Source organism: Pelophylax lessonae (assembly GCF_965119305.1).
Source record: "Pelophylax lessonae genome assembly, chromosome: 8".
In the NCBI taxonomy this organism is placed as follows: domain Eukaryota; kingdom Metazoa; phylum Chordata; class Amphibia; order Anura; family Ranidae; genus Pelophylax; species Pelophylax lessonae.
The window spans coordinates 4,195,491-4,215,761 of record NC_138775.1 but is presented as its reverse complement, the minus strand read 5'-3'; the positions used below and the strand labels follow the sequence as shown (position 1 = coordinate 4,215,761).

The following is a 20,271-nucleotide window of genomic DNA, read 5'->3' as shown; positions in this document are numbered from 1 at the left end:
TTCCTGCTGGCACAGACTTCACACAGGCACTGCTGATGCTGACTTCGGTCAGGAGGCTCTGGGGGCCATAGATAGGACCAACCCACTGCTTGGACAGCTTCTCCACATGGACTGTAACAGAGTCCTCTCCAGTGACTGGGGCTTGGATAGATGCTGCGTGCTCTTGTGCTCACTGCTTGTGGCCCACACACCAGACTGATCGATTGATGACCCAGCACCTGGGGACAGCTCACTTGCCCAGTCACTACTGTCCCATCAGGCAGGATCTCTCTGAGCACAGGAAGCTGGGAGGAGCTGGCATTTATACTCCCTGGGCGTGTCCAGGAACTCAGGGGATGCTGGGAGCCCAGAGGATTGTGGGGAATCAAGTTAAAGGGACTTGCACCTACATCTGGATAAAGGGGCACACCACTACAGTGTCACTTGTCTGCAGCTACTACTTAGCACATCAGAAACCCTTCTGAGTTCCTCTTGCAAACGACATCTCAGACGTCCTGTGCTACTTTGAGCCTGACTCCTCCTGTTCTCACTTTCAGGGGAGTCTGGAACTTAGTCAAAAGTGAAGCCCCCTCTCTCCATTGGCCTCCAGTACCAGGTATAGGAAAAAGGGAGGGTTATAAGCCTTGTCAGTATATTTTCCCATGTGTGTTGCATTAGGGAGATTTCCCTTCACTTCCTGTCCCTTAATGACAAAAAGAATTGGGAGGCAATCACTCCAAAGTGAGGCAAACCCTCAAAACCTCTGATATTCACTTGAATTAGTGTTCCCATTGGAAGATTTCCCCTCTTTTTCTGTTGTGGGATTTTCTATCACATTCACTTGGGGTGATAATTGTCACCAGCTTTGAGATTTGCATAGATTTACAGAAAAGCCCCATTTGTCTGTAATCTAGCAAACTTGGGAGCGCGGGCCCAACACCTAAGGCCTCGTTCAGATTTTTGCATGCAATCACACGTGTACTCCCTAAACTCGGAATTAGGCAGCGATGTACGGGTATGTCCCTTTGCCTACAGCGGCCGCTCATTCGCAGTACAATGGTGGGTGTTCGCTAAGAGGTTATTGGTACACAATATGAGATCCTCTATAATCCTTTGAGCTATTCCATTGATTTATGTGATAATCATCTACGAGTTTATGGGAGGACTGCTGCAGCTAGCTGGAGATTTTTTTTATTGATGAGCTAATATTATTAACCCCATTCCCACGGACGCCCACTGAATGCAAGTATGCAGCCTCAGCTTCAAGGGGTTGTACCGGGGTGATGCCTGCAGCTAGAGAAATCACCCCAGTACCGATGTTTAGAGCCGACGGCTTTCTTGTAATACCAACTGATGTGGCTAAGCAGCCGCTCAGTTGTTATTACAAAGAGTGGGAGGGGACGTTCCCCCCCCTCCTGCCGCCTTCTGTGGCCCACTGGGAGACCTGAGAAACCAGCCGACACATCTGCTTGCTGGCCAAAGACCCAAACAAAGCCAGATTTGGCTTTGACTGGGTCTCCAATGTGGTAACCCGAAAGCTATGTCATGACATCACTTCCGGTTACTGAAGCCTTAACCCCTTAGCGTGGATGGAACGCAAATATGCGGCCTCGGATTCAGGGGATTGTACCAGGGTGATGCCTGCAGCTAGAGGCATCACCCCGATACCGTTGTTTAGAGCCGATGGCTTTCTTGTAATACTAATTGATGTGGCTAAGCAGCCACTCAATTGTTATTACAAGGAGCGGGAGGGGATGTCCCCCCCCTCCTGCCGCCTTCCGTGGCTCGCCCAGGTCTCCCGTCCCAGTGGGAGACCTGAGCACCCAGCTTGCACAGCTGCTGGCTGGCCGAAGACCCAAACAAAGCCAGATTTCGCTGTGATCGGTTTTCCGATGTATAAACCTGGAAGCGATGTCATGACATCACTTCTGGGTATTGGAGCCTTAAAGGCGCCAGATATTTAAAAAAATTACAGCATTCAAAACATCCAAACTGGGCGTATTGAATGCTTTTAAGTGCAAAGGAGGGATTTGGGGTCTTTTTTGTTTTCTTTAGTTTTTTTTAAAGGGACGGTGTAAAAATAAAAAAATAAATAAAATAAAATAAATAAAAAAAAAACAAAAAAAAATGAAAGCACCCATCCCTACGTGCTCACGCGCAGAAGCGAATGCATATGTAAACGGTATTTAAACCACACATGTGAGGTATCGCCACGATCGTTAGAGCAAGAGCAATAATTCCAGCACAAGACCTCCTTTGTAACTCTAAACTGGTAACTGTTAACATTTTTTAAAGCGTCGGCTATGGAGATTTTTTGGTACTGTAGTTTGTCGCCATTCCACGAGTGAGCGCAATTTTAAAGCATGACATGTTAGGTATCTATTTACTCAGTGTAACATCGTCTTTCACATTATAGAAAAAAAATTGGGCTAACTTTACTTTTTTTTTTTTTTAATTCATGCAATTTTAATTCTTCTCTTCTTGCCTTGGAAAGACCGCTGCACAAATACCGTGTGACAAAAAATATTGCAACAATTGCCATTTTATTCTCTAGGGTCTCTGTTAAAAAATATATATATATATAATGTTTGGGGGTTTTAAGTAATTTGTTAGCAACAAATACTGATTTAACCTTGTAAGCAACAAATGTTAGAAAAAGGCTTAGGTGTAAAGGGGTTAACTAATAGTGAGGTCCATCTAAAGAAGTGGGAATCCACCTGATTGGATAATGGAGGTGTATGAAGTATACTGTAAAATCAATCTTTTTTTTCCCTGTTTTGGAAAAGGAAAAATGTCATTAAAATAGAGAAAATCCAGCTACACATTGCACACTTTAGGGAAATGACAGGTATTTTCATTTAAATACACAGTGGTGGTATTTAATAATTTGTCTACTGTCCAAGTAGTTGACTAATTTGGAATTATAATTGTATAAATATTGTGTTTTTTTTTTTTATTAGTTTCCTTACAGAGACAAAAAAAATCTAGATTTTTCCAGAAACGTCAAAATTATTATTTATTTTGGTACCATCAGATAGGAGAGGTAAAATTAGTTAATTCCAACATCTGAGGGTGACTAGTTAAGCATCTGCAATAAAAAAAAAATGTAAAAAAAGAATTAAAGGGGGAATAAGAAAGTTTTTTTTTTTCCTTAAGTGAGGTTTAATGTTTTTCCACATTAAGTTCTGGATTGGTTTACTTTTTTTTGGTTACTGAAAGTCCTCCAGAATGCTGCCTTAAGGTCTTTATTCCTCAGGCTGTAGATCAGAGGGTTAAGCAAGGGGTTAATAAGGGCATACATGACCGAAAACAGTTTGTTCACACCAAACATATTGCTGGAGGAAGGAACCAAGTAAATAAAAATGATGGAGCCGTAGAAGATGAAGACCACCATGAGGTGTGAGGTGCAGGTGGAGAATGCCTTTTGTTTTCCAGTATTGCTGCGGATCCTGTGAATGGTACTGAAAATATGAACGTAGGGAATAAACGTGGAAAGAAAGGCTCCTAAGGTGACAATGCCACCAGCTACGAACACGAGCACTGAGTTTATAGTGGGGTCAGTACATGAAATCTGGAACAGAAAAGATAAATTTGGAGTCTGTGTTTTAAACCTGGAATCTTGCCAACATCCCTGATAAATGTGGAACAATAAATAACCCCTGAGGATTGGGACTTTCAACGGCAAGAACCAGGACTTGAGTATGAAAATATATAAATTTTATTACACATATTACAAAAATGAAACATACAAAATCACAAATAAAATATATGATAAAAACATGGTCATAGATACGTCTTGGAACCAAGAGGGTCTGAGGTGTCTGGATCGGACTAGACGCGTTTCGGTCCAATTGCCTTTCTCGATAGTCCAGAAAACACCAGAGCTCAGACTAGGAGCATAAAAGGTAACAGTGAGTATGATGCATGTGGTAAGTATAGAGTTAGATTTCAAATGTATTAAACAATATTTAAACAATACATCACATAACTCATTATACACAGTGTTTGTTGTATTTAGATGTAAAAAGGGGGCGAAATTGCCTCTATAATTACATACCAGATATGTAAGACCTCCGTGGAATCCAGGACGTAAAACCAAATGGATGGGCCTTGGTGGATGAAAAAAAGCCTTCAGATATCTATGGCCGCAAGTAGTATGTGCCAATTTGGCTGGGTCTATGCAAGATAGGCCCAGAACAATTTATTTATATTATATGGGCTTCCAAAGGGAATTTGAATGGTTATAAGCCAAATACACAGTGGCTTGGCAAATGACAGTGAAAAAAGAGCTCCCCGATCAGAAATTCCCACGAGGATCTCCAAGGTGAGGTCAAAAACACACAGGTCATCTAGATGGTTATGGAAAAGAAAAAGTAGAAGGAAAATTATATGGAATGTATCCATAATAGAGACTCAAGTAGGAAATGGAAAAAGATGTTATTGATAGTAGCTACCTGTAAATTAGTAATAGAGTGGAGGTATCCCCCAATGGATATATGGTGCTGGGACGTATCCAGCACTAGATCCCTGTTGACATAAAACATGTCGAACATAAAAATTGTATGGAGTATAAAAATTAGCAGGTAGAAGGCAGAAGTAATGATAGAGAAAACCTCATTTCCCAACGTAGATCCTATGGTTTAAGAAAGGAGAGAGGAGGAAGAAAGCTTGGTGGTGAGGAGGAATATTAGAGCAATATATGGCAGGGGATAAAAGTCACCAAGTGAGGGAGAGATGGTACTAATGGAAGTCACAGAAGGTGCCCAGGTAAAGGAATAGATGGTAGGAGAAAGTCTATGGCGAGTGCAAATATCCCAAGAATAGTTCGTGATGTCCAGAGAAGTGGAGAGAGGATAACTTACCTGTACAGCCCTGTGTATTTGAATAATGGCGGCGCGCTCTGAATAGAGCGCGGTCCGCCATTAAGTACGCCGGCGCATGCGTCGGAGCCTGCATCTAAACTCCTCCCAAGACGTGTGTGGACCAATGGAGGTCCCCCGTGTCCGGAACGCACAAACGCCGCCCACACATGGTTGGCCGCGACGTGCGTTCCGGGCACGCCGACGCACAACATCCGGGCCCGAATCTCCGCCCATGGCGGGATCAGGTGACCGGTAGTGGGGCGAATAAACGCCCCTGTGTGCGCCGGGGGGAAGGTCTGTCGGGCGAGCATCACTGTAGGTAGTATGGAGCTGCGGCTGAGGGGGCGGAACCAAAGAGAGACATCAAAGCAAAACAAACTCTGTGTTTACATAGAGGAGCAGACACAAAAAATAGAATACAATTGATATCGGGTACTTTGGAGTAGCATTCTATTAAAGAAGAAGCAAAAACCGAAGCAAACAGGGTATATTTGATAGCCACACAGTGGTATTTATATACTGTAATATGTGAAAAAGAACAGGGCAAGCAATCCAGAAAAACTAAGGCAAAAGTATATATAAACAATGGAGTTCACAAATATTGGGACTGGGACAGGATGGAACCATATGGAATGACTAGATCAGTTAAGGAAACAGATCGATGTTTTGTCTGTCGTGCAAGATCCATATAGAGATGAATCTGTACAGTGTAGAGGAGTTTGTTCTGTATATATGAAAGAAAGGAAAGAAAAGTCATATCCAATATGTTGTGGATATACTATTATTAAAGATGGATATATTTAATAGTTTTAAAGTGGAGCAAATATTACATTTAAACATATTGCCCCATAGTGTCGTCACTAAATCATATCCTAAGGGGCTTGTATCATGGATCCCATCCTCCTGATGAAAAACCCTCAAAAAAGGGCTTAAAGCTAATGCTTTCATTGAGTCCTGGGGGGATGGTAGCCCTAAGGTTATGAATCCATCTAGATTCCCTTTGTAAAAGAGTCTTGTCCCAATCTCCTCCTCTGCTGCTGGGGTGCACCCGGTCAAGGATGACAAGAAAGCAACGTGGAAAAATGCCACTGTGTGTAGTTAGAACATGTCTCCCTAAAGGGAGATCAGGGTTGCGTTGACGCATACAAGTAATATGTCGTTGAGCTCGTTTATGAAATTCATTTTTCGTCTTCCCGACATAAAAGCACCCACAGCAGCAGAGGAGGAGATAGACTACTCCTATCGTTTGACAATTAGAAAAATGTAAGGGTCTGTATGGGGACCCATTGGGAAGAAGTATATTAGGGTCTGTGCAAATATATTGGCATATATTGCACCCTCCACATTTGAAAGTTCCTAAGCGTTTACAAGGATCTTGGCGAAATTCGCCTGTGTATTCACTTTTAACTAATTTATCCTTAAGTGAACGAGCTTTGCGATAAGTTATCGCCGGTTTGTCGGTGACAAAAGGATTGAGATGTGGATCACATGTAAGTAAATGCCAATATTTGTTGAGGACATTGTAAACTCTATCATGTTGTTTCGTGTATGAGGTTATAATACGTGCCTGGTGTTGGATCTGATTGCTATCACGTGAAGTTTTAATCGATTTTTTGAAAATGAGGTCTTGTCTTTGTTGCGATTTAGCCCTGCGATAGGCCTTCTTAAGACAAGTTTGTGTGTAGCCTCTGGTGGTCAATCTTGTTCTAAGTTTATCTGCTTCCAACTTGAAAATGGGATCTTCAGAGCAATTGCGCCTGAGTCGCAAATATTGCCCGTAAGGGATAGACCTTATTAATGGGGCTGGATGAGCACTGGTTGCGTAAAGTACTGTATTGGCAGCGGTAGGTTTTCTAAACAATGTGGTCGTGATATTGCCTAATCGATTTTTATTAATTGTGATGTCCAGGAAGTCAATGGACTCACTATTATAATTTAGGGTAAATGAAAGATTAAAGCTGTTCCTATTCATAGAATGAACACAGTCCAGGAGTAATTCCTCACTGCCTGTCCAGACAATGAGGACATCATCGATGTACCTGTGCCATGCCAATATGTGCTGGGTATATTCCAAATGTTGTTCCTCAGAGAGGAAAGAACGTTCCAATTCCCCCAGGTACAGATTGGCGTACGATGGGGCACAACATGTCCCCATCGCAACGCCCTGTACCTGGAGGAAATGGGAACCATCAAAGGAAAATACATTACGGGTGAGGATGTATTCAAGTGATTGTAGAATGAATTTTTGTGTGGCTGGGGAATCTGAATTAGATTGTGTGAGGGCATGTGCGACCGTGCGGATACCCTGCTGGTGGGGGATGGAGCTATACAATGCTTCAACATCTATGGCCACCAGCAGGGCATCCGCAGGGATCGACATGCCCTCCAACAGCTGCAGAAGATGTATAGTATCCTTTACGAAAGAAGGGAGAATTTGTACAAATGGATACAATTTGCTGTCCACATATCTACTTAGATTTTCAGATATGCTGCCCCTGCCCGAGACGATGGGTCGTCCCGGGGGGTCATTTTTGTTTTTGTGGACTTTGGGCAGACTATAGAACGTGGGAATAGTAGGAAATTTGATTCTAAGAAAATCCCAAGTGGTTTTGTCTATACAGCCTGTTAAATATCCATTGTCCACCATAGCGTAAAATTCTGCGAAATACTTATCAATAGTGACTCTGGATATTTTGTGGTACCAAGTTGAGTTATTGAGGATTTTCCAGCACATATTGGCATATTGTTGGTTGTGCATAATGACAATATTGCCCCCCTTATCGGAGGGCTTGATAGTCAATTGTAATTGTTTTGTGAGAGCAGTAAGGGCCTGGTTTTCTTCTATGCTAAGATTAGAGGCTCGAGTCTGAGGAGAAAGTTTGATTTTCTCAATATCTTGAGATACCAACATGACAAAAGCTGCCAAATTGGTATTGCTATTTAAAGCGGGAAATTTGTCCGACTTTTTTTGAAAACGGTTTGTTGCACCGAATTGAGGATGTTCGTTTAGTAATGAATCCAAATCGATCCTATCTATTAAGTCAAGTCCGTCTTGTTCCTCTAACAAGGCGATTAGTGTATCTAATGCTTCCGTTTCTAATTTTTTGGTTTTGGGTTGCAATAACTTGGGGTTATGTTTCTGGGCGTGTTGACTTTGTAAAAGAATTTTTCGAGCAAATAAATTTAAATCTTTTTTGAAAGTAAATTTGTCTATGTCAGTAGTAGGGCAGAAGGTGAGGCCTTTACGCAATAAAGATATTTGGGCTGGTGACAGAGTGTAATCTGAAAGGTTGATGATATCACTATCATCACTAGGGGATATAACGGTATGATGATTGGACATGATTGGATTTCATGAATGATCCTCAAATTCCGTGTTGTCTGCAGCCATAGCATGCGTAGTGTCTGTGATTGCTATGTGTTTAGTTTCTAATGTGTTCTTAACTGGTAAGTTAATGTGGGCTAGGCGTCGTGTATCTGGTGGGAGTGGAGGCCCTGAGGGGGTTGGGGGGCGTTTGCTCGCATTTGTGTTGTCATCTTGGGCAAAAGATCTTTTTGTTTTAACTTGTTTGCCCCTATTATGGGTAGGCAGTGAGGATGAGGACAATGAAGAATTTATAGATGAGTTTGAACCTAGGTTATGATCGGCTCTGGTTAAATCACGTCTTTTGGGACGGGGTTGTGAAATCTGGAACAAGTGTGGAAGGTCACAGAAGAAGTTGTGGATGGAATTCGGACCACAGAAGGACAACCTGAGCAAACAAAGAGTATGAACCAAGGAATAAATAAACGCAAAGACCCAAATTACAACAGCTAAATGACTGCACACCCTCCAGGACATAATTTGTGTGTAATGTAGAGGTTTGCAGATGGCGATGTACCGGTCATAGGACATAGCCGAGAGCAAGAGGAGCTCAGAACAAGCAAAATAGAGAAAGAAAAAGATTTGGGCTGTACAGGCAGGGAGCGTTATTGACCGAATTTTGGTGACCAAGTCAAAGAGCATCTTTGGTCCACTCACTGATGAATAAGACATGTCCAGAAATGCCAAATTGCTGAGAAAAAAATACATTGGGTTGTGAAGATGGTAATCGGTGATGACCAAAAAGAAAATAATGAGATTTGTGATAAGAGTCATCAGATAGATCAAAAGAAAAAGTACAAAAAGTCCATTCATGGTTGGTGGATGGTCTGATAGACCTACAAGGATAAGAATGGTGATCTGTGTGAGATTCATCATATTATTTATTCCTTCTCAGTGTAAATGGATCAACATGGAAAAGCAATAAAATGATCAGTCTGAGGAATTATTAATAAGAAAACATGTAAGGTGTGCCCACATATTATATTTAGGCTTCTATGCAGACATTGGATTCAGGTAATAACTTATATACATATAAAATGTTGGCATTCCCACAGGACAGTCTGCTGTGTTGTAAGAATACAACGTTTAAAACTTTGTTAAATGTCTCTGAGGCCCCGTTCACACTGGGGACCACAGAGGTTGCGGCGCACTGCTCGCACCGCGACCTCGGAGCGGCCGGCACGGACTTCATAACATTGAAGTCTATGCAGGTCGCTCCGGGTCGCCCCAAAGAAGCTCCGGACCCTTTTTCTAAGTCGGAGCGACTTGTGTCGCTCCTATTAGAACGGGTCCATAACTTCTGTATGGGAGGCGACCTACGGCGACCTGTCAGGCGACCAGGTCGCCTGACAGGTCACCCCAGTGTGAATGGGGGCTAAAGGTTAATTTGAAACACCATTGTCGCCTGAGAGTCTCTTTTTTTTCTTTCTTGTTCAAAATATTTTATTAGTTTTAGAGCAGATAACAAATAGATAAGGATATGGAAGTCATTTCCCAAATACATGAAAATTGCATAGCACAGGGTCCAAACAGGAACAAAACATATCTATAAAGTTTGAAGTATAGAACTATATTGCAAAGGTGGAGTTCAATCGGGGTTAAGGAAAGAGGGAGCAAGATCATGATCTCCTCCTTGTCACCCCAAAAGGGATCAAACTGTGGCCCAGAGGGAGATCATACGTTAAAAAAAAAAAAAAATCAACATACAAAATATAACGTGAGAATTATAGGGCATCAAGAAGAACTATTCTCCATTTGGAGCAATACGATAATAAGAAAAATGTAGGCATGGGGTGTCCTCTAAAGACACCATGAGATAGGACCCGAGTATTTGGAAAATAGATGACTGTGTTCTGAGTTCAGTTTACAGATATGATAAAGATCTGAAGATTCTCACGTGTTCCCAGAGATTGATCGTTCATTCAGCAGACTGGGAGCTGAGGGGATTTCCTGCTGGCACAGACTTCACACAGGCGCTGCTGATGCTGACTTCGGTCAGGAGGCTCTGGGGGCCGTAGATAGGACCAACCCACTGCTTGGACAGCTTCTCCACATGGACTGTAACAGAGTCCTCTCCAGTGACTGGGGCTTGGATAGATGCTGCGTGCTCTTGTGCTCACTGCTTGTGGCCCACACACCAGACTGATCGATTGATGACCCAGCACCTGGGGACAGCTCACTTGCCCAGTCACTGCTGTCCCATCAGGCAGGATCTCTCTGAGCACAGGAAGCTGGGAGGAGCTGGCATTTATACTCCCTGGGCGTGTCCAGGAACTCAGGGGATGCTGGGAGCCCAGAGGATTGTGGGGAATCGAGTTAAAGGGACTTGCACCTACATCTGGATAAAGGGGCACACCACTACAGTGTCACTTGTCTGCAGCTACTACTTAGCAAATCAGAAACCCTTCTGAATTCCTCTTGCAAACGACATCTCAGACGTCCTGTGCTACTTTGAGCCTGACTCCTCCTGTTCTCACTTTCAGGGGAGTCTGGAACTTAGTCAAAAGGGAAGCCCCTCTCTCCATTGGCCTCCAGTACCAGGTATAGGAAAAAGGGAGGGTTATAAGCCTTGTCAGTATATTTTCCCATGTGTGTTGCATTAGGGAGATTTCCCTTCACTTCCTGTCCCTTAATGACAAAAAGAATTGGGAGGCAATCACTCCAAAGTGAGGCAAACCCTCCAAACCTCTGATATTCACTTGAATTAGTGTTCCAATTGGAAGATTTCCCCTCTTTTTCTGTTGTGGGATTTTCTATCACATTCACTTGGGGTGATAATTGTCACCAGCTTTGAGATTTGCAAAGATTTACAGAAAAGCCCCATTTGTCTGTAATCTAGCAAACTTGGGAGCGCAGGCCCAACACCTAAGGCTTCGTTCAGATTTTTGCGTGCAATCACATGTGTACTCCCTAAACTCGGAATTAGGCAGCGATGTACGGGTATGTCCCTTTGCCTACAGCGGCCGCTCATTCGCAGTACAATGGTGGGTGTTCGCTAAGAGGTTATTGGTACACAATATGAGATCCTCTATAATCCTTTGAGCTATTCCATTGATTTATGTGATAATCATCTACGAGTTTATGGGAGGACTGCTGCAGCTAGCTGGAGAGAGGATCCCTGCTGGAGATTTTTTGTTTTGATGAGCTAATATTATTGACCTTAACCCCGTTCCCACGGATGCCCACTGAAAGCAAGTATGCAGCCTCGGCTTCAAGGGGTTGTACCGGGGTGATGCCTGCAGCTAGAGAAATCACCCCAGTACCGATGTTTAGAGCAAACGGCTTTCTTGTAATACCAACTGATGTGCCTAAGCAGCCGCTCAGTTGTTATTACAAGGAGTGGGAGGGGACGTTCCACCCCCCACCTCCTGCCGCCTTCTGTGTCTTGCCCAGGTCTCCCGTCCCACTGGGAGACCTGAGCAACCAGCCGAAACATCTGCTGGCTGGCCAAAGACCCAAACAAAGCCATATTTGGCTTTGACTGGGTCTTCAATGTGGTAACCCGGAAGCTATGTCATGACATAACTTCCGGTTACTGAAGCCTTAACCCCTTAGCGTGGATGGAATGCAAATATGCGGCCTCGGATTCAGGGAGTTGTACCAGGGTGATGCCTGCAGCTAGAGGCATCACCCCGATACTGTTGTTTAGAGCCGATGGCTTTCTTGTAATACCAGTTGATGTGGCTAAGCAGCCACTCAGTTGTTATTACAAGGAGTTGGAGAGGACATCCCCCCCCCCACCTCCTGCCGCCTCCCGTGGCTCGCCCAGGTCTCCCGTCCCACTGGGAGACCTGAGCAACCAGCCAACACATCTGCTGGCTGGCTGAAGACCCAAACTTTGGCTTTGGCTTTAATCAGGATTCCGATGTAAAAACCTGGAAGCGATGTCATGACATCACTTCCAGCTACTGGAGCCTTAAAGGAGCCAGATATTTTAAAAATTACAGCATTCAAAACAGCCAAACTTGGCGTATTGAATGCTTTTAAGTGCAAAGGAGGGATTTGGGGTCTTTTTTTGTGTTTTTTTTTTTTAAAGGGACAGTAAAAAAAAAATAAATAAAATAAAATAAATAAAAAAATAAAAAATTAAAGCACCCATCCCTCCGTGCTCACGCGCAAAAGCGAACGCATATGTAAACGGTATTTAAACCATACATGTGAGGTATCGCCGCGATCTTTAGAGAGAGAGCAATAATTCTATCCCTAGACCTCCTCTGTAACTCTAAACTGGTAACCATTAAAGATTTTTAAAACGTTGGCTATGGAGATTTTTTGGTACTGTAGTTTGTCGCCATTCCACGAGTAAGCGCAATTTTAAAGCATAACAAGTTAGGTATCAATTTGCTCAGCGCAACATCATCTTTCACATTATAGAAAAAAAATTGGGCTAACTTTACTGTTTTTTTTTTTTTTTAATTCATGAAAGTGTATTTCTTCCCAAATAATTGCCTTGGAAAGAACGCTGCACAAATACCCTGTGACAAAACATATTGCAACAATCGCCATTTTATTCTCTAGGGTCTCTGTTAAAAAAAAAAAAAACATATATATATATATATAATGTTTGGGGGTTCTAAGTAATTTTTTAGCAACAAATACTGATTTTAACTTGTAAGCAACAAATGTTAGAAAAGGCTTAGGTGTAAAGGGGTTAACTAATAGTGAGGTCCATCTAAAAAATCCCCTGATTGGATAATGGCGGTGTATGAAGTATACAGTATATATATATATACACAGAGTATCTCATAAAAGTAAGTACACCCCTCACATTTTTGTAAATATTTTATTCTATCTTTTCATGTGACAACACTGAAGAAATGAGACTTTGCTACAATGTAAAGTAGTGAGTGTACAGCTTGTATAACAGTGTAAATTTGCTGTCCCCTCAAAATAACTCAACACACAGCCATTAATGTCTAAACCGCTGGCAACAAAAGTGAGTACGTCCCTAAGTAAAAATGTACAAATTGGGCCCAATTAGCCATTTTCCCTCCCCGGTGTCATGTGACTCGTTAGTGTTACAAGGTCTCAGGTGTAAATGGGGAGCAGGTGTGTTAAATTTGGTGTTATCGCTCTCACTCTCTCATACTGGTCACTGGAAGTTCAACATGGCACCTCATGGCAAAGAACTCTCTGAGGATCTGAAAAAAAGAATTGTTGCTTTACATAAAGATGGCCTAGGCTATAGGAAGATTGCCAAGACCCTGAAACTGAGTTGCAGCACGGTGGCCAAGACCACACAGTGGTTTAACAGGACAGGTTCCACTCAGAACAGGCCCCGCCATAGTCGACCAAAGAAATTGAGTGCGCGTGCTCAGCGTCATATCCAGAGATTGTCTTTGGGAAATAGACGTATGAGTGCTGCCAGCATTGCTGCAGAGGTTGAAGAGGTGGGGGGTCAGTCTGTCAGTGCTCAGACCATACGCCGCACACTGCATCAAATTGGTCTGCATGGCTGTCATCCCAGAAGGAAGCCTCTTCTAAAGATGATGGACAACAAAGCCTGCAAACAGTTTGCTGAAGACAAGCAGACTAAGGACATGGATTACTGGATCCATCTCCTGTGGTCTGATGAGACCAAGATAAACTTATTTGGTTCAGATGGTGTCAGGCGTGTGTGGAGGCAACCAGGTGAGGAGTACAAAGACAAGTGTGTCTTCCCTACAGTCAAGCATGGTGGAGGGAGTGTCATGGTCTGGGGCTGCATGAGTCCTGCCGGCACTGGGGAGCTACAGTTCATTGAGTGGACCATGAATGCCAACATGAACTGTGACATACTGAAGCAGAGCATGATCCCCTCCCTTCGGAGACTGGGGGGCAGGGCAATATTCCAACATAACGACCCCAAACACCTCCAACATGCCCACTGCCTTGCTAAAGAAGCTGAGGGTAAAGGTGATGGACTGGCCAAGCATTTCTCCAAACCTAAACCCTATTGAGCATCTGTGGGGCATCTTCAAACAGAAGGTGGAGGAGCGCAAGGTCTCTAACATCCACCTGCTCTGTGATGTCATCATGGAGGAGGGGAAGAGGACCCCAGTGGCAACCTGTGAAGCTCTGGTGAACTCCATGCCCAAGAGGGTTAAGGCAGTGCTGAAAATAATGGTGGCCACACAAAATATTGACACTTTGGGCCCAAATTAGACATTTTCTCTTAGGCGTGTACTCACTTTTGTTGCCAGCGGTTTAGACACTGAAGAAATGACACTTTGCTACAATGTAAAGTAGTGAGTGTACAGCTTGTATAACAGTGTAAATTTGCTGTCCCCTCAAAATAACTCAACACACAGCCATTAATGTCTAAACCCCTGGCAACTAAAGTGAGTACAGCCCTAAGTGACAATGTCCAAATTGGGCCTCCCCGGTGTCATGTGACTTGTCCTCGTCCCCCCTAATAATACGTTTTTTTACATTATGGTTTAGCCACCCTGGTTTGGCCTTGGCTCTTCTAAATTTATTTCCCATGGGAATGCACTGTGAGATGCTTTTGTTTAATATGTTCCTAAAGCATTCCCATTTTTCCTCTGTGGTCAGTGTTCCTAGGGTTTGGTCCCAGTGTATTTTCTCTATCATTGAGCACAGTTTAGGAAAGTTTACCCTTCTGAAGTCTAGGGTTCTTATATTCCCCTCTTGCCTTGCTATCTTGTGATTTACGTTAAATGTGATCATCCTGTGATCGCTAGAACCCAAGTGGTCCTGGACTCCTACATCTGAGATTAGGTCTGGGTCATTAGTAATTAATAGATCCAACACTGCATTCTTTCTAGTAGGAGAATCCACCAACTGAGACATGTAGTTGTCCTTTTAGATATTCATGAAGAGACCGGCCTTTAGTGAGTGTGTAGTCCCCTCTTCCCAGTCAATGTCGGGATAATTGAAGTCCCCCAATATTATAACTGGCCCCAGCTTTGCCACATTTCCCAACAGTGATAGAAATTCCAGCCTTTGGTTGGGTGGCCTATAACATACCCCACTATTACTTTCCCCTTTACTTCTGCCCTATGGAGTTCTACCCACATGGATTCTAACTCCGTACTCATCCCTTTCATAATGTCATTCCTCTCTACCACCCTTACATTATTTTTGACATAGAGACATACCCCTCCCCCTCTTTTTCCTTCCCTGTCCTTCCGATACACAGAGTACCCTTGGATATTGGCCAGCGAGTCGTGTGAGGGGTCGAACCAAGTTTCTATTATTCCCACAAGGTCTATGTCCTCCTCATGTATTAACAGTTCCAACTCCTCCATTTTATTAGCTAGGCTCCTGGGATTTGGGTATACCTCTCTTAGTTTTGTAAAAGTGGACAGAGAATTGTACTTAAGTTTATTCCTGTTTCGTCTGAGGTTTGTCCGCACAGACCCCCCAGTGGTTGTCACTACAGTTCTACTGTCACTGCTGACCCCAATAATACCTTCTGTCCTTTTCTCCCTACCACCTTACTCTACCTCTGAGCGCTCCCCCCCCAACACCTAGTTTAAAAGTCCCTCCAACTTTGTGGCCATCTTTCTCCCCAATAGAGCTGTACCATCCCCATTAAGTTGCAGCCCGTCCTTACTAAAGAGCAGGTAGCCGACTGAGAAGTCAGCCCAATTCTCCAGGAACCTGAACCCCTCCTTCCTACACCAGTTCCTCAGCCACTTGTTCAATTCCCTAATCTCCTTCTGCCTCTCTGGTGTGGCTCGAGGCACAGGCAGTATTTCAGAGAAAACCACCTTGGAGGTCCTATTTCTCAATCTATTCCCTAAGTCCCTGAAATCATTTTTTTAGAATCCTCCACCTTCCTCTCACTTAGTCATTGGTGCCTACATGCACCGTGACTGCTGGGTCCTCCCCAGCCCCGCCCAATAATCTGTCCACCCGATCTGCGATGTGCCAAACTTGAGCGCCCGGTAAACAACATGCTGTTCGGCTACCACAATCATTTTGACAGATTGCCTTCTCTGTCCTCTTGATAATAAAGTCCCCTACTACAACAACCCGTCACTGCCCCCCTCCTTCCTTGAGCCGCCACTCCCCTGGCAGCTGGGGGAGGGCGCCTGCTCCAGCACTGCCACCCCTGAGCTGATATCCCCATCATCATGCAACTTGGCATATTTATTGGGTTGTACAAACTCAGGACTGGCCTCACTAGCGCTCTTCCCTCTTCCCCTCCTTCTAACTGTCACCCAACTGCCTACCTCCAGTGCCTGTGTCTCTAAATCTCCACCCTTCTCTATGCTGACCCCTGCCAGCACCTGCTGGGTAATGTCCAAGCTCCTTTCCAGGTTTTTGATGCTACGCAGTGTTGCCACCTTGCTTTCTACATCCAGGATCTGGGTAAGGTAAGAATGTGGTACAGCCAGATTACCACGGATGAGCTTTTATCCATCCATCTATACTTTTTAGCTACCTGCCTGATTAGGCTGGTTACTGGACAGTGATTTTAATCTTATTCTTTGCCTGTATCGTTATTTGATTGTCTTGACGTTTCTCTTTCACTTTTATATTTATCTACATTGCTGCTTAATTTATTTGATCAATTCATCTTGTTTTAGTCACTTTTTTCTTCACTTAATTTTGATTCAATATTATTCAAGATTTTTATCACCTGTTATTCATTTTTTGTCACTTTTGGTTCTATGATCCCTACTGTGTTTATTCACTGCTCTTGCTTGATGCAACATCTTTGAAATATTTACCATTTAACACCGTTGATTCATTTTATCATTTGGTATTTACCACAGACACTCTAACATATATTTCATTTAGAATAGCGCAACACCTTTTATTTATTTATCACTGACCTTTAGCTATGTTTCTAATCCATATAACCATTCACCAAAGGGAAAAAAAAACACCTACAAGGGCTACCAAATTCAAATAAGATATTTAATAGACATATAATCATAAAAAAAAACTGTAGGCAAGGGTGGGAAACCCCTCCTCACAAAAAACATCAGAGGGACCCCCCATTCAGCTCACTCGCCCCTCCCCTCACTTCCCAACTCTCCCACCGTACTCCAGTATTGAGCGGATCATCCAACACTGCTCAATGTCCCTCCCTGAACCCACTGAAGTGAAAAACGCATTCCCCCCCCCCTACTGATGGTAATTTGGTCAATGTGTGTCCGTATCTGTATGTAGCAACTTAATTGATAATTTATCAACTTGAATTGATGATCGTGAAAGTGTCCACCTGCTAATTATCTTGTGAGACTTTCTGAGTAAGTCGTAATATATGTTTCCAGCAGTTGTGATAAGTGTCAATGTTGACAATTGTAAATGAATAAGGCCACAATGTAGCAACGATATTGGCACAAATATGAATAGAAGAATTGTGGACTGACGTGTGTGACTGGTGAATTAGCATGAACAAGTATTGCCAGCTATGTTGAGGTCATATAGGAGATAAATATCCTCAACAAGACTAATTCAATGCAATTGCCTTATGTATGTCGGTCTATTAACTGATATGATCCCGAAAATAGTTTTTCTTCCCCAGGCTCATTTTGCCATGCAGTAAAAGTTGATGTCAACCTGACATTTTAGCAGCTGATAGCCTACAGTGCCTTGCAAAAGTATTCATTGATTTGACTTTTTACCTATTTTGTTACATTACAGCCTTAAGTTCAATGTTTTATTAATCTGAATTGTATGTGATGGATCAGAACACAATAGTCTAAGTTGGTGAAGTGAAATGAGAAAAATATATACATAAAACTAAATTTTAGAAATAGAAAACAGAATTGGCATGTGCGTATGTATTTACCCCCCTTTGTTATGAAGCCAATAAAAAACTCTGGTGCAACCAATAACCTTCATAAGCCACATAATTAGTGAAATGATGTCCACCTGTGTGCAATCTAAGTGTCACGTGATCTGTCATTACATGTACACACCTTTTTTGAAAGGCTAAAGAGGCTGCAACACCTTAGCAAGAGGCACCCCTAACCAAACACTGCCATGAAGAACAAGGAACCCTCCCAACAAGTAAGGGACAATGTTGTTGAGAAGTACAAGTTAGGGTTAGGTTATAAAAAAATATCCAAATCTTTGATGATCCCCAGGAACACCATCAAATCTATCATAACCAAATGGAAAGAACATGGCACAACAGTAAACCTGCCAAGAGACGGCCGCCCACCAAAACTCACGAACTGGGCAAGGCCAAGGAGGGCATTAATCAGAGAGGCAGCACAGAGACCTAAGGTAACACTGGAGGAGCTGCAGAGTTCCACAGCAGAGACTGGAGTATCTGTACATAGGACGACAATAAGCCGTACGCTCCATAGAGTTGGACTTTATGGCAGAGTGGCCAGAAGGGGAGATATTGCTCATGAGAGATCCAAAATGTATTGACCCTCTGCATCTGCATGTGTATGTGTATCTGTATAGGATATCCTGATAATAGGATGATTGCTGTAACTGTTTCCACATCCATGAGTCTGTGCGTCTATGTGAGATTAGATCGGAGAGACTGGCCTTATTTCCAAACATTGTGGTTAAGTGTCTCCTGCCCTGGTAGCTGACTAATTTGGAATTTTTAGTTATGAATTTTGCTGTTTTAAAAGATTACCTTCTTTGTAATCTTCCTTTTTCAGCCAATTCATAATTGTTATTTTCCTTTGGTCCCATCAGACAGGAGAGGTGAAATTTGTTAACTCTAACATCTTGGAATGACTGGTTTAGTAGCTGCAGTAGGGAAGTTTATAAGAAACCTTTTCTTAGATGAAAGTTAATTTGTATCAAAATCTAGTTCTGGATTGGTGGTTTATATTTTTATGTGATTGAAAGTCCTCCAGAATGCTGCCTTAAGGTCTTTATTCCTCAGGCTGTAGATCAGAGGGTTAAGCAAAGGGTTAATGAGGGCATACATGACCGAAAACAGTTTGTTCATACTAAACATGTTGCTGGAGGAGGGAACAAAGTAAATAAAAATTAAGGAGCCATAGAAGATGAAGACCACCATGAGGTGTGAGGTGCAGGTGGAGAAAGCTTTCATCTTTCCAGTTTTGCCAGGAATGTGGAGAATCATGCTGAAAATACGGACATATGGAAGGAATGTGAAAAGAAGGACAGATAATGAGACTGCACTGCCCACTGTGAAAGTAAGCAATATGTTTAATGTTGGGTCAGTACATGAAATCTGGAACAAGTGTGGAAGGTCACAGAAGAAGTTGTGGATGGAGTTTGGACCACAGAAGGACAACCTGAGCAAACAAAGAGTATGAACCAAGGAATAAATAAACCCAATGACCCAAATTACAACAGCTAAATGACTGCACACCCTCCAGGACATAATTTGTGTGTAATGTAGAGGTTTGCAGATGGCGATGTACCGGTCATGGGACATAGCCGAGAGCAGGAAGATCTCCGAGGAAGCAAAATAGAGAAAGAAAAAGATTTGGGCTGTACAGGCAGGGAGCGTTATTGACCGGTTTTTGGTGACCAAGTCAAAGAGCATCTTTGGTCCACTCACTGATGAATAAGACATGTCCAGAAAAGCCAAATTGCTGAGAAAAAAATACATTGGGTTGTGAAGATGGTAATCGGTGATGACCAAAAAGAAAATAATGAGATTTGTGATAAGAGTCATCAGATAGATCAAAAGAAAAAGTACAAAAAGTCCATTCATGGTTGGTGGATGGTCTGATAGACCCACAAGGATAAGAATGGTGATCTTTGTGAGATTCATCATATTATTCATTCCTTTTCAGTGTAAATGGATCAACATGGAAAAGCAATAAAATGATCAGTCTGAGGAATTATTAATAAGAAAACATGTAAGGTGTGCCCACACATTATATTCAGGCTTCTATGCAGACAATTGATTCACATAATAACTTATATAGATATAAAATGTTGGCATTCCCACAGGACAGTCTGCTGTGTTGTAAGAATACAACGTTTTAAGTCTTGTTAAAAGTCTCTAAAGGTTTAATTTGAAACACTGTTGTCGCTTGAGAGTCCCTTTTTTTTCTTTAAAAAATAAGTTTACAGTTCATAAATAGTTTCTGAATAAAACGTTACTAAAATTCTATTATTTTTTAGTTTGGCTTTATTTTTTGGTTTTAGGACAAAGTA

General features: G+C 42.6%; 2 protein-coding genes across 2 annotated transcripts; both read right to left on the bottom strand.

Moving 5' to 3' along the window:
• Positions 1-3,157: 3,157 nt before the first annotated feature.
• Positions 3,158-9,081, bottom strand: LOC309561691 (olfactory receptor 5B12-like; the record flags this gene model as incomplete). Its single annotated transcript, XM_082265679.1, has 2 exons — positions 3,158-3,550; positions 8,530-9,081. The coding sequence occupies 2 exons, from the start codon at positions 9,079-9,081 to the stop codon at positions 3,158-3,160; spliced, it is 945 nt and encodes a 314-aa protein (XP_082121805.1).
• A 9,877-nt stretch (positions 9,082-18,958) lies between these two features.
• Positions 18,959-19,885, bottom strand: LOC309561690 (olfactory receptor 1E16-like; the record flags this gene model as incomplete). Its single annotated transcript, XM_082265678.1, has 1 exon — positions 18,959-19,885. The coding sequence occupies one exon, from the start codon at positions 19,883-19,885 to the stop codon at positions 18,959-18,961; it is 927 nt and encodes a 308-aa protein (XP_082121804.1).
• Between the last annotated feature and the right edge of the window lie 386 nt (positions 19,886-20,271).